The sequence below is a fragment of the Pimephales promelas genome, chromosome 17, assembly GCF_988280905.1.
Source record: "Pimephales promelas chromosome 17, fPimPro1.hap1.1, whole genome shotgun sequence".
Lineage (NCBI taxonomy): Eukaryota > Metazoa > Chordata > Actinopteri > Cypriniformes > Leuciscidae > Pimephales > Pimephales promelas.
The window spans coordinates 14,819,955-14,838,332 of NC_142785.1; the positions used below are offsets into that span (position 1 = coordinate 14,819,955).

Genomic DNA, 18,378 nt, shown 5'->3' on the forward strand with positions numbered 1-18,378 from the left:
CACATGAGGAAAACATTTACAGCAATCATTTGCTTGCAAGTAAGTAAAAAGAGATATTTTGAAAGAACGCAGTGATGTGACAGATCTTAAAGACCCAGGCAGGTTATTCCAGTCTGAAGGGGCTTTGAATTTAAAAGCACGCCTACCACTCTCTTTGAAAATATTTGGCACAGTGAAAGAGTGATATTCAGCGTGTCTCAGTCTATAGTTGGATCTAAATGGACGTAAATATTCCTTCAGATAAGAAGGGTAATTATAATATACACATTTAAAGATAACCTGATACCAGTGATACTGTCTTCTGGCTTTTGGTGATAATAAGTTCAGTGAATCATACATTACACAGTGGTGAGTGGTAAAAGGACATCTCAGCACAAATCTACATATGTTATTAAAAACAACATTCAATGCCTTCAAGTTTGATTCTGTTGTGTTTGATAGATTCTCTAGTAGCCTGGACAGTACAGTCTTGACATGGTCCTTATGTTCACTTTCAGACTTGGAATAAATGAGAATATCGTCAATGTATGCAATAACGTACTTGTTCAGGATGTCTCTGAAGATCTCATTGATGAAGGACTGGAAGACTGCCGGTGAGTTGGCTAGACCATATGGCATGACCTGGTATTCATAGTGCCCCCTAGTGGTCAGAAATGCTGTTTTCCACTCATCCCCTTCTTTGATTCTGATGAGGTTGTAGGCGCTCCTGAGGTCTAACTTGGTGTAAATTGTTGCCTCTCGGAGCTGTTCTAGGGCAGAAGGTACTGATGGTAATGGATACCTGAATTTAACGGTGACATTGTTCAAACCTCTGTAGTCAATGCAAGGCCGAAGTCCTCCATCCTTCTTTTCCACAAAGAAGAAGCCTGCAGCCGCTGGAGAAGTAGATGGACGAATGAAACCAGAACTGAGAGCTTCTTCAATGTATTCTTTCATGGCCTGAGTTTCTGGGAGAGATAGGGGATAGACCTTACTTTTGGGAGGCATTGCATTGGGCAGGAGGTCAATGGCACAATCCCAAGTACGATGAGGTGGAAGACGAGTCGCATTAGTCTTGCTGTAGACTTCTTTAAATTCTTGATAGCATGATGGAATGGTGACTGATTTACAATCAGGACTTTCAATACTTGTGGTTAAACATGGCTTGGTAAGTAGGGTGCTTAAACAGTGTGTATTGCAGAATTGTGACCATTGCGTAACCTCACCATGATGCCAAAAGATGACTGGATCGTGAACCCATAGCCACGGGTATCCTAGGATGATTTCATGACATGGGGAATCAATCACGTAGAATGAGATGGTTTCCAGATGGAATAATCCCACTTGAAGTTGCAAGGGTAGAGTTTGTTGTTTGATGCCATCTCCAATGGGCTTGTTGTTAACAGCATTGACTTTGAGTGGTGGATCACAGGGTTGCGTGGGGATGTTGAATTTCTTGATGATGTCTTGATGTATTAAATTCAATGCAGATCCGGAGTCAATCATCGCTGTGGAATCAATAGAGGTATTTTCAGTGGTAATCTTGACACTGATAGTGAGAAATTTTGTGGTAAAGAGAGATGAATTGTCAACACTCACCCGGCTAGAAATGTTGGTTGTCTTCAGGATTTTTTGTGGACATCCGGCACTAATGTGGCCTGCCTCTCTACAGTAAAATCACAAACCATGTATCAGCCGTCGTGATCTCTCCTCCATAGCAAGTTTGGTTATGCCTAGCTGCATTGGTTCAGGGCTGGATGGGGTAGTAGGCCAGACTGGATTAGATGTTTGGAAAGTTGGATTTGTCGGAGTGATTCTCTGTGACGGTGACTTGGATTTAGTAGGGTTATTGCGCATGAGGTTATCAATCTTGATTGCGAGAGTCACATACTCTGAGAATGATTGGTTTTCTCCTTTGCACGCGAGTTCTGCCTGTAACTCAACATTCAAACTTTGTTGAAACACAGCCTTGAGTGCAACATCATTCCAACCATTTTGAGCAGTGATCGTTCAGAACTCAATGGCGTAATCAGCGGCTGATCGGCGGCCTTGATTCAATTGGAGAAGTTGTGTTGAAACATCCATACCTCCCGCTGGGGATTCAAACACATCTCTGATTTGTTGAATGAACTATGCATATGATCTTTGAATCATACTATCAGTCTCCCAGACCGCTGCAGCCCAATCAATTGCTTTACCAGTTAATAGAGACATTAGAAAAGCACATTTCTTCTCATCAGATTCAAAATCATCCTTTTGGTGTTTGAAATAAATTTCTACTTGCCGGAGAAACCCCTTGCATTGTTCTGCTGAACCATCAAATTTATTGGGTAATGCAAAACTTACCTTCTTAGGCATAGGTGGTGGTAATGAATGGAGATACTGTGTTAGGAATTCATTGGCAGCCTGTAGTTTGCCCAGCTGGTCTCTGTATTCCTTGAGGGTGTCAACTTGGTATGCAAATGCTGTCTGTAGATTAGCAACTTCTGCTGGAGTCATCGTGGGCGAAGTATTTTGTAATGAGGCGGAAGCCGAGGCAGACTCCATTTGCAGTTGTTTATTAGAATCCACAGCAAACAAGACAACATCGGCAAGCAGATAGCAATAACGTAAGGCAGGCAGAGGTAATACACAAAGTGGCAGTCCAATCCAAAAAATAGAGCAAAGGGGTAATCCAAGAGGCAAAAACAGAACGAGGCAGGCAAAGATCATATTCACAAGACAATGGCAAGAAAACGCTCAGTAAGGCAGTAAGACGGGCAATACTTCGCAATGGCCTGTTAGCCAAGCCATGCTTAAACGTCTCTCAGACAGGAAGTAACCAGTGAAGCAGAGGTAGCGGCACACAGTCAGTACTTGGGAGAGGGCTCCCTCTGCTGGCGTGGCGTTACAAGGGCTAAGGATACCGCCTTCAATTCCAAGTGGTCTATATGCCACTTCTGTCCACAAGCCTGAGGCAGTCACGCCCATGCACACCACTCCCCAGCCTGAGGTTGATGCATCTGTCAAGACTGCGGTGCAAGAACCGGGCCTTTCTCGAGCAGGCTGAGAACTTCCTGTCCCAGAACAGGAACGATTTGGGGCAAAGTTAATGACGGGATCACGCTGTTAAAGCGGGGTGGTCTGTGTCTGAACTGAAGCGAATACCCGTGTCGAATTATGCCTCACACCCATGGTGAAATGTTCAGAATCGATTCCCACGTGCCCAGAAAGTGATTCAGAGTGCATGCTTGAACTGCGGTCATAGCCACTACCAGTGTAGCATTTTGACTGGAGCCACACTCCCGCAAGGCTGAAAACTCCGGCGGGAGTGCAGCTTACGATGGGCTGAGTGTGGTGCTGGCGATTTCGTGCCCATGAGATGCAATTATAGTCATCGAGTGTGACCCTACATTGTCTCGTGAGAGGGCATGTGACACAATGTGAGGTGCAAGAGGAAGAAAAGCTCTTTTTGTGAAGGGATACATGCTTTTATTGAAGAACAAACAACATTCACCATATCGTCGCTCAACTGAACATGGGACACGATGCATAAGAACACGGCGCTTGGAGGCCGGTCCTCCTTTGCTTTCTCTCTTCCTCTTGCCCGCCCCATCAGACGGTTTTGACGCGGAGGGGGGCGTACTGTCCGTCCCTCGGCGTGGGCTCCTTCTCTGGCCCTGGCTCTTTCTCCCGGGTCATGTCCACTGTCTGCCCCGGGAAGCGCGAGCATCCAGCCCCGTGCGAGGCACTGCTGACTGTCTAACTGAGCTCATGGGCTGGCAAGTAGCTGATGATGAGCGCAAATGCGGCCAGAAAACCCATCGAGTGACCGATGGCTTGCGCTGAGCCATCGGTTTGCACCGCGTTCCCAAAGAGACTAGCTTGGGTGATGGGAGCATTAAGCATTAAGTTTTCTGGTCAGAATTCTTAACATGTGACAGTGTCAGCCACAGGTGTCTGTGGAGGACGACCAGAAAACCCATCGAGTGACCGATGGCTTGCGCTGAGTGTTTGGTGGCCATCAGCGAAAGGTCCATAGCCGAGCGAAGATCCCCGATGACGTCAGCGTCAACAGAGGCGATGCCATCCAGGGATTTATGCAGCTTCGCCTGGAATACCTGAAGGATAGCCATGGCGTGGAGAGCTGATACTGCCTCTCCTGCCGCTCCGCACGCCTTATCTGCTTGGTGGGCCGTGAACCTGCAGGGCTTGGATGGCAGGCTGCAGTCCGCGCCCAATGCAGACATTGATGGGCACAGGTGAGTGGCGACGGTCTCCTCGACGAGGGGCATACACACATAACCGTGGGCTACACCCCCGTCAACGTGCGCAAATAAGGACTAAGTGGCAGAGAGGGTGCATGCAAACTAGAGCAAAGCCCACGACTTAACCACATGTTCGTGTACGTCTGGGAAAAACGGGGTTCCCCTCTTCGACGCAGCCTGACGGCGGCTTGACTGAAGGAACCACATGTCCAACTTGCTCTTAGCTGGCTCATCCGGGTAGCGGAAGCTGACGACGTCGAGCTCCCTTTCCCTGGGAGTGGAAGGGCCCACCAGCGGCTCGCAGGCGGCAGAATACCTACAGCTGCTTCGAGCCATATCTCTCCTGGCCTTGAGGGCGCGCACTGGCATGTCCGCACAATGGGTGCACGAGAGGTCGTCTGACAGGACCGACTCAGCGTGGGCCAGGCCCATGTAGGCGATACAGAACAGGTGGGTGTCGTGCGCTATAATAGGCCCCGGGCAAGTTGCAGATGGATGCCATCGGACAGTGAGGTATCTTTAGGTATCTTAGGTTTCTTGAGGTATCTTCGATGATGGTGAGTCAGTAGATTAATTTCCAGTTCGAATAGCACACGTCGATTTGAGCGTGAAGAAAAGGATTCTGATGCAATTGACGAGCATAAGCAATTCATACTGCCAGCGGCTTGTCAGTATTTGCATATTTTGCGTCAATTGGCCAGCTGTCTCCAGCTGGCATTAGCCCATAAGATTTCAGCAGAAGTGAAGAAGGGGAGGAGTTCCCATTCTACATCATCGACGTAAATGACGAAGTGACGGCCTTGAAAGGCAACCAAACAAAGGCGAGCCGAGTCAAGTTGAGTACTGTGTAGTGGAAAAGTGCCATAGTTGACACTTCAGGACTGCATTGTCATCCTGTCCAGGCACAGATTTGGATATGGCTTATATGGCTTGGATCCAGCGGACTGTGGTTAACCTTTGGAAACAGAGACTAATCATTCTTCTTATAATGTTACAATGTAACGAGTACATCAGGACTTATGGGAAGTGTTATGGGAAGTGTTCAGAAATGACTGTTCTCTTATGAGAGGTTCTCTCGTACTGCGTAAATCTTACGCTAGGGGAAAACCTCTTTTCCGCGAGATATTGAAGCCAAAAATTATCCTTAATTTTGTATTAAAGTAAAACGCGTTGCGACAGCATGCAGACATAGGCAAGGCGGCTAAGCGAGCCTATTAGCTGTCCTGCAGCAACTGCAGCAGCCTATTGAAAGGGGCCCTTTGGTGACGGTCAAATAGGGGTGCTTCGCGCCCACTGCGTCAATGGTTTGCGTCAATAGATCTGAAGGACGTGTATTTCCAGATACAAATAGCGTCACGTCACAGGCATTTTTTGAGATTTGCCTTCGAGGACCAGGCATATCAATACACAGTCCTGCCGTTCGGCCTGTCTCCTGCACCCCGTACATTTACAATGTGAATGGATGCGGCGCTCGCACCCCTGAAACCTCGGGGCATACAAGTTTTGAACTACTTGGAAGATTGGCTGATTCTAGCTCGATCTCATTCAGAGCTCATAGAACACAGGACGGTGTTACTCAAACATCTTGAGAAACTGGGTCTCACAGTCAATTGGGCGAAAAGCTCGCTGTCCCCCTGTCAGAAAATAAATTTCCTGGGCACCGAGCTGAACTCACTGTCTATGACAGACTAAACATTCAGTGCTTCACGAAATCCTTCCGCCACGGCCGTATAGTCCCACTCAGGAGGTTTCAGAAAATGCTGGGCATTCATCAGTACTCCAGCTGGGCCTGCTTCGCATGCGCCCACTGCTGTTTTGGCTCAAAGCACAAGTACTTCCTCGAGCTTGGGCCTCCGGTCTGTTTCGCCTCTGGGTCAGTCAGGAATGTGTCATAGCCCTGAAACCTTGGAGAGCAAGGCAGTCTGAGCAGTCGGGTGTAAACCTGCCTGGGGACTTCCTCGAGTGTGCAGGTGGTGTCTAAGGACGCCTCCACCTCGGGATGGGGAGCACTGCACAAGGGCAAACCGTTCTACGGCCAATGGTCAGAACGAGAGAAACTCTTTCATATAAACTGTCTGGAAATGTTGGCAGTGGAAAACGTGCTGAGGCGCTTTTGTCCCTGAATAAGAGGTTGCCATGTCTTAGTCTGCTCGGACAACATATCAGCTGTATCCTACATAAATCGCCAGGGCGGCATCCATTCTCAAAACCTTTTTAGACTGATGGAATGCATCCTGATCTGGGCTCAGCACAATCTGCGCTCACTGAGAGCAGCACACGTGCTTTGCCCCTGGAATTTGGGGCCATACAGTCTGTCTAGAAACAATATACCTGCTGGGGAATGGTCTTTGCACCTGCAGACAATCCCCCTGCTTTGGGAGATATTTGGCAGAGCACAGGTGGACCTATTCGCGTCCCTGGAGAATGCTCACTGCCCAAAATTTTTCTCCAAGAGCAAGGATGCACTGGCCCATGTCTGGTCCCGCTGTCCGTTCTATGCTTTTCCACCAGTCTCGCTCCTGCGAATCAGGGAAAGCGGATGCTCAATACTGCTTGTGGCTCTGCTCTGGATGAACCAGGCCTGGTTCCCAGTCCTAATGAATCCTCCCAGACCCCCCTCTATCCCCATATGGGACCTTTTCATGGTTCTAGAAACCTTGAAAAGCGCCCCATTCGAGCCAATCCAGATGTCGGACATGAAACACTTGTCTTTCAAAATAGTATTTCTCATGGCTTTTGCGTCAGTGAAGCACATAGGGGATCGATCTACAAGTGCTCTCAGTAAGCGCAACGTGTCTGGAATTTGGGCCTAATGACTCAAAGGTCATACTCAAACCAAGACACGGATACGTGCCTAAATCCCTCAACACACCATTTGGTAAGTTTTGTGTAGGTTTAGTAACCGAGTACGTTTTCTGTAATAAAAACTGAGGTTTCATGTAAATGAGAGGCCAAACGGCAGGGAAATGTCCGCGTCTTCCCTTCATGTAAACAGGGCTTAAATTGTTTTGTGCTCATCAACTACAAATCACTGTTAGTTCAATGTCATTGTCTCCACCCATGCGTGCTGTTGGCTTTCATCAAAATTTCAATGCTGATCCAACACACTTGATCCAACACGCTGTTCCAACACAATTTCAATGCTGATTTCAATGCTGATCCAACGCACAATACACTAAACATTGAAATGTCAATCTCAACCAAAATTATAGTTTGGATCAAAACTCAACATTGTATCAATGTCACCATGCTATCTCGGCATAGAAATAAAAACAGTATAAATAAAATAATTCCATCGCCATCATCATGTGATCAGTGAACTGTGATTCCTGCTGCACTGTGTGCGACTGCAACTCGTGCTGGATAAGCAGAGCAGACATTTACAATAGTTTACAAAGGTTTTTATTTAAAAAAACAAACAAAAAAAACAGGAAAATGACAGTGGGCAATGTAATGTAATGTGAATGTAGTGATGGAAAAATTCAATGCTAATTTCACCCTCACTATCTGCCATGGCGATATTGCAAGACATCTTTTCATCCGACAAGAAATTTTGTCACATTTTAGTCTCGTGAGATCTCGTGGCATGAGATCTTGTAACACCCTTAATAATAAGTTATAATAATTCATTATTTACTTCATATGCCAATTATGGTGTCTACATGGGCCATGTTAGCATCATGAAAGTGAATAGGCCATTAACAAAGTGAATGCTGTTTTTTTTTTTTTTTTTTTTTACTCACATGTACTTGTTTTTAAAAAATAATAATACGAGTTGGTATGTTCTTGTCTAAGGCAAAAGGCACATGTGACGAATATGCTCAGGGAAGCCCAGAGAGTTCAATCAGCCCTTTTAATTCTTCAATGCCATCGATGACTCCTCCTCCTGCAGCTCTACCCGCCAGTCCAGTGACCGAAGGCGAGTATGTCCAAGACATACATAAGAACCATGATACATAACCCATCACACTCATAACTGCAGCATTTTGATGACTAAGGATTAATTTGCATGATCCTTAAGGTCTTACAGCTACAATAGTAATGTATGTCATTGTTCTTTTGTGCATTTTGCATGCAGAGCTTAAATACTATTTTGTTGTCCTTCGTGGTCTTGTGCTTGCATCGCTCTGTACAACGACAGTCTCTTTCCTCCACAGATGACACAAAACTTCTCTTTCACCATCATGGCAATGGTGAGTCAGTTAATGGCTTTGTGTTTCTTGGCTGTTAATCATTCATGATGAGAAAATTTCAGCACATTTTTGAGTCTGAAATCAAGTGGAAAGAGTTTGGCATGATCATAGTTTGCATTGAGTTTGCATCCAAAAACATTTTTGTTTGGTTTATTTATTTTATATTTAGAATAATAGTGACTGAAAATTCACAGCTCAACTGACTCTGCTGTGGACCACGGTCCAATCCAATCTTGATTAGATATACTTTATACCCCACTTGTCAGTTTGTGTTTTAGAGATTTTTTTTAGAGGTTTTTTTTTTTTTGTATCCTTTTTGCTCAGGATGTTCTTCTTGTTGTGCCTTTTTCCTATATATAGCTGTTAATTTATTTCGAATATAGTTAATGTAATCCAAATATAAATTAAAGTCAATAGCACATTGAGTACACAGTCATACCCATGGGCTGTTCCATAAAACAATTAGAATACAATCCAGGCTTATTTTGGTTAGTCATACTTATTTTCGGTTGATTCTGTTTCCTAAAGCAAACTTAAAATAGTTCAAACTCAGTTACTCTGGCAACTTATACTGGGAAACTAAACTGGTCCAGGGCAGGCTAACTGTCAGGCTAAGCCTGAGAGTTGTTACAGATTCTCTAACACTGACCACCAGAAACAAAATGGTATTACCTCTGAAACTCTCTCATACCATTATAAGACTTTATTCACTTTTAGTCCAAAAATAAATACAAAGTATACAGAAAATCAACTGAAATATGGCTACAATGATAAATGCAAAAATATAGACCTACAAACATATTCAATTATTAGGGCCCAAGCACCGAAGGTGTGCGGACCCTCTTGGAATTGCTCTGTTTATTAATATTATTATTATGAGGACCAGAGCACTGATGGTGTGAGGAGGACCCTCTTGGAATTGCTCCATTTATTATTAGGGCCCAAGCCTTGAAAAGGTGAAGGCCCTATTGTTTTCTGTAGGATTCTTCTTCTTCTTTTTATTATTATTATTTTACTACCTTTCGGGCACTTTTGGGGCCCTTAACGTGCTTTAAAAATCTTGAAACTTTGCACACGGGTCAGAACCCATGGCTATCAGGGGCGGGCTGAAGCTGGTACCTGGGCATGGCAGGGGGGCTCGACAGCACCCCCTGAAACGGGATCTGTAAACTTGGTCCATAAATCAAATATGCTTGCATGTAATAATATGTAACTCGGTACACTTATTGATCGCATTGAACTAACTAAGTTTTACACCAACCCAACAGGAAGTCGGCCATTATGGTTTGTTTGGAAACGCATGCCCCAGGAATTCGATATACTCCTCAGAGAATTCAACCAATCACCACGCAACTCGTCAGCGTGAAGTCATGATATTGAGAATGAAAAATTGCCAGTGTATTTTTGATATCTTGACCAGTGGCAAGGAAATGTTGGCCGTGGCAAGGAAACGAAATAATAAAACTTTCATGTTTAAGTTTCACGCCAGCCCAACAGGAAGTCGGCTATTATGGGTTGTTTGGTAAACGCATGGTTTTATTTTGATTTTTTTCTCATAATAAATTAATTCAATCACCACTAAACTTGGTGTGCATGAAGTCAAGACATTGAGGATGCTAAATTGCGGACGGATTTTTGATATCTCAAACGGTTTGGCTGAGGAAATGCATTTTATGACTAAAAAAGGACACATAAAGTGTGTTATAACTTAGTTTTACCGACAGATACAAAACTTGGCATGTATTTTGTTCTCCTCAAGCCAAACAACTTTCTAATTTACAGTCATTAGCTCCGACCAACAAAAAGTCAGATATTGATATTGTGTTTGGTCTATGAAAAAAAATGTTAGTTGTGTAACGGATGAGTAGTAAAAAAAACGTTAAAAGTTTTTTAAAAGTTAAAATAATACTTTATCCATTTGTTGTGTCAAATTTGTAAATTATATATATATATATATATATATATATATATATATATATATATATATATATGAAGAGCTCTTTTCCAAAACGCTATAAATCCATTTCAATAGTTTTCAGGAAAACTACATTTTTTACCTAGACCCACACATTTTGTGAATATTCAAATTATCCTGTTGAAATGTTTTATTGGTTCAGTCTGAACATTTTGAACAATAATTATTAAATCAAACAACAATATTGTTAATGATAATTTAAAAGTTAATTTTATTTTTTTCCAAAACGCTATAAATCCATCCATTTTTTGTATCATTTTTAGTAAAGTCATTTTTAGTAAAGAGTCAAACCTCAAACAAATAGTACCAATTTCAACATATGCATGAAAAAAAAAACGAATTATTAAAAATGATCAATATATGATAACGATATTCAAAAAAGGGATGGGCACCCCTCCAGCACATGCACACACACACAGGCTACATAACATGTGAGCAAAGCGAAACAGCATGACGCTTAAATATAAGTTAAAAAAAAAACTAAAAACAAAATAAACATAAAATATACGTTTCACATTTGTTTTTAATAATATTACATTACTTATTTTTATTATTTCATCTATGTTGAGTAGGCTATGAAAAGGGAACCGCATGAGATGAGTAAGATAGGATCAAAATTCAAAAGCTGCCCAATATCGGAAAATATTTGGAGTGCGTCAGACATGATTTTGACCACTTATTAAGTTTTGTTTTGTAGAAAGCTTGTAAATTTCGTTTCATATAAATTGTATCTTCATTTTAATAAATGTTTCATCGACAAATTGACTGGATTAATACATTAGAAGTAAATATCAGACAATATAATCAGGACACAGAGGCGCGCAGGTGAACCGGAGCGCGTCTCATAATATGAACCGAAACACCGCGATGCTTGCCTCACACAGGCCTGAGAACTAAGCTACAGAAAGAAATATCTACTTTTAAACAAAACAATTAAAAACTAAAATAAATTGGCAACTCTCTGCGTATGTAGGCTAATTCGAAGTATGCGTTTCTATAGGCCTATGCTCGTTCACTGCGAAGATGGCGAGTAAGCATCATCAACTTTATCTTTGTTGCTGACACTGACAGAAAACACTAGTTTATTAATAAACAATTCAAATGTTGCATGCATAATCATTACTTTTTGCCGGTTCTTTGTGGCAAGCTTTATGCATACGTTGAAATGTGGAATAGGCAATTAAAAACGCTCATATGGTTTCTCTCCCATTTAATTAAATCAATATATGTGATTACTGATAATACAAATGGCTTAAATGATCTACTACTAGTCGACTAGAAAACTAGGACTCATTTTGAGGAATAAATGAACATAATAAACCTCTGTTCAGAGTGCCGCCGTGCTGGATTGTGTAGAGCGCTCATTGAATTTGAGGATTTATCGTGTTTAGGCTAAAAACAGGGCTGGCGCTTATCGCGGCTTGGAAAGAAACTGTATCTTGCAGTACATTTTAAACAAGGAAATATAGCGATTTGGCATGAAACGTTGATGGAGCAGTGAACCGTTCTGTCCACAGCAGAATGACACGACAAACTCATTTTTTTTTTTTTAAAATGGCGTTTATCGCTTTTTGGAAAAGAGCTCTTCATATATATATATATAAATTATATATAAATTCTAGCAATATAAATTGAATAAAGCTTTAAACAAAATGGCACAATTCATATAACTTTCAATCTTGTGTACTTACTTCATGTGTCCATTAAGTCCATGAGACCGTAGGGTGTCTCTTTTTTCATTTTAGGTTTCATAAGGTTGCTCACGCATACTTTGTGGTTGATATGTGCCCTCAATGCACAGTGCACACTTTTGCAGAGCTCACACCAATGCAAGCTCTATAGCACACATCTTCTCAACAGTCAAAACGGGGTTACGTTATTGCCCTTATTGCTCATGCACAGTAACCCTAAAGCCACCGTGGTCCCTTTTGGTAACTATAGGCACTGGGGTTGCGGTGCCATCGGCTTGGGCTCGTAATCGCTGCTCGCAGCTATATTTATTATTCTTCTCCGAAATGAATCGCATTTCTGAGGGCCTAAACATGCACGAAAACTGGTGAAAATTAAATCTGATATGAGTTTCAAAATTGGGCAGGCCAATGCCCAATACCTACAAAGTCAGCCATTTTGAACTTCCTCTCAGATTTTACTTCTGCACCAATTCTTATTCTCCCAAACCCAGATATTCCCTTTATCGTTGAGGTTGATGCCTTGGCCTACTCTGCTTGCAAGGCCTGATGCAAGGCCTACTCTGCTTCAGGTACAATAAGCTGAACCCTTGTGCATTCCTTTCCCACTGCCTTACAACGACTGAGAGGATTTATGTGGGGGATAATTATGTTACTGGCAGTTAAACAAGCACTTGAAGAGTGGAGGCAAACACCCATTCCAAGTGCAGACCACAAAACATGGCTTTTTTACCATTAGAGTCTACATGATTCCATGGTATATTTGGTTTACACCTTGAGTATGGTGCCAATTTTATTGTTACCACCAAATATCGACTCAACTCTCTTTGGTCTCGGTCTCAACTCGGACTCGACCCTCTATGGTCTCGTTCTCGACTCGGACTCAACTATCTTTGGTCTCGGTCTTGACTCGGATTCAAATCTATTTGGTCTCGATTTCGACTCGGACTTGACTCCCTTTGGTCTCGATCTCGACTCAGACTCGACTCTCGTTGTTCTCAGTCTTGACTCGGACTCGACCCTCTATCGTCTCTGTCTCGACTCGGACTCGAGTGAGCTGGTCTCGACTACAATACTGTGACCAATTAAAACAATTTCTGTAGGTTAAAAATATTCTTCACGATTATCAGTCAGGTTTTAAAACAGGACACTACAGCTATGTTATTTTCTCAAATTATATTATAACTTTTTTTGACAGTAAAAAGTCGATAAATAAGGGTCTTATCAAGCGAAACGATTGCTCATTTAATAAATAAATAACAAAGTTTAAGTTTTATAAGCTCAAATGCTCAGCTTGCTCTCTTCTGTGACGGACGTTTGTGACTCTCCTGTTTGAACTCGTTCATCAAAATGAAAAAATCTTTTTCTGAGTCATTTGGTTCATTTAACGAACGAAACTAACGAATTGACTCGAAAAAAGATTCGTTCATTTTGAGTGACAGACAGAATGCTGGGAAATGAAGTCAAATGTGAAAGACACCATGAGGACCTCTAGTTACAACCCAGGGAAACACAACCAGATACTGTTACATAATCAAAATTAATCGCATAAATATTTGACCTGAGAACAGTGAGAAGTAATTTTTTTCACATGTATTTTTAGTATACCATTGAATAATGACTGAATATATAAGCTTGAGCAGCAAAATATTGTTCTTCAACCAAGTCCAGCAGATCAGTGCATTTTTTACAATATTAAGTGTAGTAATAGCATATTTAGAAATTGTGCATTTCATAAATTCAGGTAGCTTATAGGTAGGTAGACCTTCTGTTTTGTTTTTTTTTCAAGTAAAACGCAGTACTTTCAAGTACATTCAGAACATTGGATACCCTGATTATTAGAAAACATCTCTCTGTTGCTTCAGAGGCCATGACAGACTAAGTCCAACTCTCAATAACCTTGCCCAAAACAATAAAGAGTTCAACATAAATTGCCAGTTGCACCAACAACATAATACATAGGCCTACAGTAGTTCAACATAAAGTGTACCATTTAAAATAAAATAAAAATAGTACCAGTGATTGACCTCAGTCCCTATTTTTCCAACATACTGATGGAAAATAAATCGCTCTGTTGCTTTTCAGTAACAACAACCCCATTGGCCTCAGGATACCTCTATGACTATTATACTTCACTTTCAGTCAGTTGCTGAGACAAACTAGCCTGTTCACATTTTCAGAGCTCATTGCTGCCCTTTTCTTTTGAACTGCGTTACCTGCCAGTGAGAAGTCACTTGCCAGGGACAGAAGTGGCAGGGCTGCCCAGAATACTTGCGGGCCGGGGCAGAAAGCTGTGGATTGGCTCCCTCATGAGTGAACCCCCACTGGAGTCTGCCCTGTTGCGGGCCAGAGCCCCGTTGGGCCCCTCTTCATCCTCTGATTCAGAGTCTGTTGGCAGCTTTTTTTACAAGTTCAATTCGAATGCAGCTTCTGCGTCAGATTAAATGTTGCTTGGTGCTGCACTGATTTAGACCTCATGATTTTGCTTGTGATTCACCAGAAATATGCTGAACTGAATCATCCATCGGTCTTATCTGCTCTCTGTGTTCAATTAAACTTTTGCACATCCACATTTATTAATGAAAACATTTTAGTATTTTTCAAACTGAAAATAACCACTTTGTGTCCCTGTTTATCATTGCTTCACTTTCTTTTACACTTCCAGATGAGGAAGAGGCACCAGAACACACAGCCATCATTGCAGGTGTAGTCGTAGCTCTGGTTCTACTTGTGTTCTTGACCCTCTTGGCTGTCTACTACATTAACACACATCCAACTGTTGCTCCTCCTATTTACCTCATGCAGGTAAGCGCAAATCAATTCATCCATCCATCCCTTTTACTTTATTCTCTAGATCAACTCATCATTTAAAATGCTTTTTCACAGCGTCGCACCAATAACTATTGGCCCTCCATGAAGTTTCGGAATCAAGGATGCCACTCCAGCTACGCTGAGGTTGATCTTGGGGGTTATGAGAAAGAGGGTTTCATTGAGGCGGAGCAGTGCAGAGAAGGCATGGAATAAAGAAAGAGTTCCTTTTTTTCTTAAGTGATTTTAAGAACAAGACAAAGGTCCAGTGAGAAGCTGTTATTGTTAAGGGATCACTTGAGCCACTTTGTCAGCCACCCTGCAGCATCTTTTATGCTGTTTGTTTATGGTAAAATAAGGTTAATTTGTTCTAAGTAGTAATTGTAAAGAAGATAAGATTGTGACCAGCAAATCTGCTAACTCCACTCTGTGAGAATGGGATGTGTGTTAAAATGATCGAAAATTAATGTACAGTACAGCATTTCTTTATAGATTTTTTTATTATTATTTTAAAATATATATTTTGTGAATTAGTTGTGTTCAGTGAATAAAATATGTAAAATACTCAGTTAGCCACATGGACATGACAACACTTTAACTGAAATAGCTTATTCTATTATTAGTGATGTCATACCCCACACTTTTTTGAGTTTTGCCCTGTCATTCAGTCATAAAACAGGAAATCAGTTTGCACATAAAATATTTATGGAATTTGCAAATTAACTTTCAATTCAAATTAACATTTTGCTGTTTGCCAAAGCTATTAGTGGAGATGTAAAGTAAAACATGTTCCCTCCTGAACAAATGGTTAGACATTAGAAATCCTTGTGACCAATCCAAAACAAATCCAAATCAAAGATTTTCAGTGCATTAAATACCATTGCATTGCATTTTGAACATACAATATGCTTATTATAAAAAAATAAAAAGGAAGTTTTGAAAAAAAATTGTGATGTTTTCTTTTGATGAACTAGCTCATCTGTTCTGATCTGAGTGTTCCAGCCGTGGCAAGTGAAAGTTTGTTTGAAAGTTATCTTTCTCCCTGACCACATGGCTAGTTTGGTCAAGGCCTGGGGCCTGTTGAGGACATGTCGAGCACCCAGGAGAGGTGCGGAAGTCAGAAAAGTGGGTGACTGGAGTCATTGTTGGTTGGAGTCCTGGTTACAAACTCCTGAGAATGACCTTGGTTCATTGTGAGATAGTCTTTTCTCTCCTCTATGAAGGCCTGCTGTAGCCCTTGGGGCCCCAGGGAGGGGGAGGGGTTCCCCCGTATCACCCGAAACAGTGTTTGCGGCTGGATGAAAGTTAAAAGAGAAGGAAGTCACTGTTGACTGCCTCTAATATAGATGAATCCTAGCCTGGCTAACGCCAGACCCAATTCTCGTTGAGACTTGGGTCTGGGAACCACATGCACAATTTCTCGTATTTAAGGCGTGGTTTACGAATGCCCGGCGCCGTTTATTGGGTGCTAAGAATCTCTATCAAATGCGCCTGTACATAGCTCATAGCCAATCGTTTCAATTAGAAAAACACAAGTATTATTAAAGGGTTAGTTCACCCAAAAATGAAAATTAAGTCATTAATTACTCACCCCCATGCTGTTCCAACCCCGTAAGACCTTCGTTCATCTTCGGAACACAAATAAAGATATTTTTGATTGAATCTGAGAGCTAGATCAGTCCTACATAGACTGCCTAAGGGACTGGCTCTTGACGGCCCATAAAGTCATTAAAGAAAAGGTTTAAATATTCCATGTGCCTACAGCGGCTCAATTATAAGTTTATTAAGCGACGAGACTACTTTTTGTGCGAAAAAAACATAAATGACGACTTTATTCCACTATTCCATTACTTCCTTATGGGCGCATGCGCGAGAACTGAGACGAGGAAGTTCTCATTCGTCTACTTCTTGTTACCGGCTGCTCACCGCTTAGGAGTTTTACCGTCAAGCTATTTTCATAAATAATCTGTAAGATAGTTTGTACCTTCATCTGTGACTGAAGGCCACTCTCTAACATCATCAACCCAACAAGTCATTCTGCCTGGATGTAGCTGTCATCGAGAGTGCGTTACAGTGGCGCAAAAAGTGGGTATGCGCTATATGAGTGAGCGCTGAGCGAGCAGGTACAAGTAGTGAGTTGTCGTCGAAAAAGATGGATAAAACAAAATGCTGTGGGGCTAAAAATAGAAAAAGAAAGAGAGAAAAGGAGATGGAATGTCAATTGATGCGACAGCAGCTAAGTAACTGCATGCATTGCTGAAAGCCAACAGGTAGGATTTAAAATGTGACATCCAGGCATAGGCTATCTATATCTCGGTGGTTATCGGAACTGAGATTCCTGCTGGGCCGACGTGCTTTTTCAGCCGATACATCTCATCTTTTTTTTTTTTTTTTGTCTTAACGGCCCACAAAACTCATACATCGGCGGCCCATTTGTTTGTTTGTTGTTTGTTTTGTTCTTTGCTTAATTGGCGGCGCTGTGCTGGTGTAATGCATTGGTCAAAAAAAGTCAGCTTTAGTTTTTTTTTCTGACACTGGCCCATGAAATACGTCATTATGCGCTTATATCTTTCAAGTATAGAAATTTGTGCAAAACTAATTATGAAAGTTTCCTTTATTTTTCAGTGCATTTATTTTACAATAGCCTTTATGGCTATTACTATGGGATTAATATTATAACTATTATACCATTGTGGCTTAGACGGAAACAATTGTCAGCAAACTATTGGATAAATCTTAGAGTGCATGAGGATAGCCATCCAACAAAAAAGGTGTTATAGAAGTGCTTAGAAAAGGGGAGAAGAAAGAAAGAAAGTTTTGGCTGGACAGGTGATTTAATTGCAAAAGAAATGAAAGTGTATGATAAAAGAGTTGCTAATACTGTGTTATGGCCTGTAAAACAATTTGGACTTGAAATTCTGAACATTGAATTAGAGCTTTTTACCAATAATATAGAAGTATAGATACTGTATAACCAATGAATATTAGAAATTTAACTAGTATAAAGATAGTAGGCATATTCAGATTTTCACAGATGGGTCAAAGGACCTACAATCAGATGCAACAGGGTCTGCAGTATATACATCCCTAAATATGAGATAGGCATTAGCAAAAGAACATCTGACAACCTAAATGTTTATGCTGTTGAATTATGTGCTATATAGCATTATAATGGATCGAACAATCCAAGGATAGCAACATTTTAGTATGTAGTGACTCTGTATCAGCTCTTATGAGTATGAAGACTGGAAAAGCTAGTAGTCAAGAAATATTATATGAAATCTTGTTTATAAATTCAAGGGTATGTAGCTAGACAAGGGAAAAATATTATATATATATATGTGGATACTAGCACATGTGGTCATACAGGGAGGGAAATGAGAAAGTTGACATTAAAATTGTTGATATGTTGACATTAAAATTAAATTTTCAAAATCCGAAGGTGAGTCTAGTGTAGAAAAGGGTAATGAAAATATGACAATACCAAT

The 18,378-nt window shown here is 41.4% G+C and overlaps 1 protein-coding gene across 5 annotated transcripts in view; it reads left to right on the forward strand.

Annotated features, from left to right (window-relative positions):
* plxdc1 (plexin domain containing 1) overlaps positions 1-15,819 on the forward strand; it is a 101,681-nt gene extending 85,862 nt beyond the window's left edge. For 4 of the 5 annotated variants that reach the window (XM_039685431.2, XM_039685429.2, XM_039685427.2 and 1 more), the window contains 4 exons: positions 8,022-8,145; positions 8,384-8,419; positions 14,748-14,887; positions 14,969-15,819. In XM_039685431.2, coding sequence (XP_039541365.1) covers positions 8,022-8,145; positions 8,384-8,419; positions 14,748-14,887; positions 14,969-15,106 — 438 coding nt within the window. In that variant the 3' untranslated portion in view covers positions 15,107-15,819. The remainder of the gene's footprint in view (positions 1-8,021; positions 8,146-8,383; positions 8,420-14,747; positions 14,888-14,968) is intronic. The other variant, XM_039685428.2, reaches the window with a different exon arrangement.
* Positions 15,820-18,378: the final 2,559 nt, after the last annotated feature.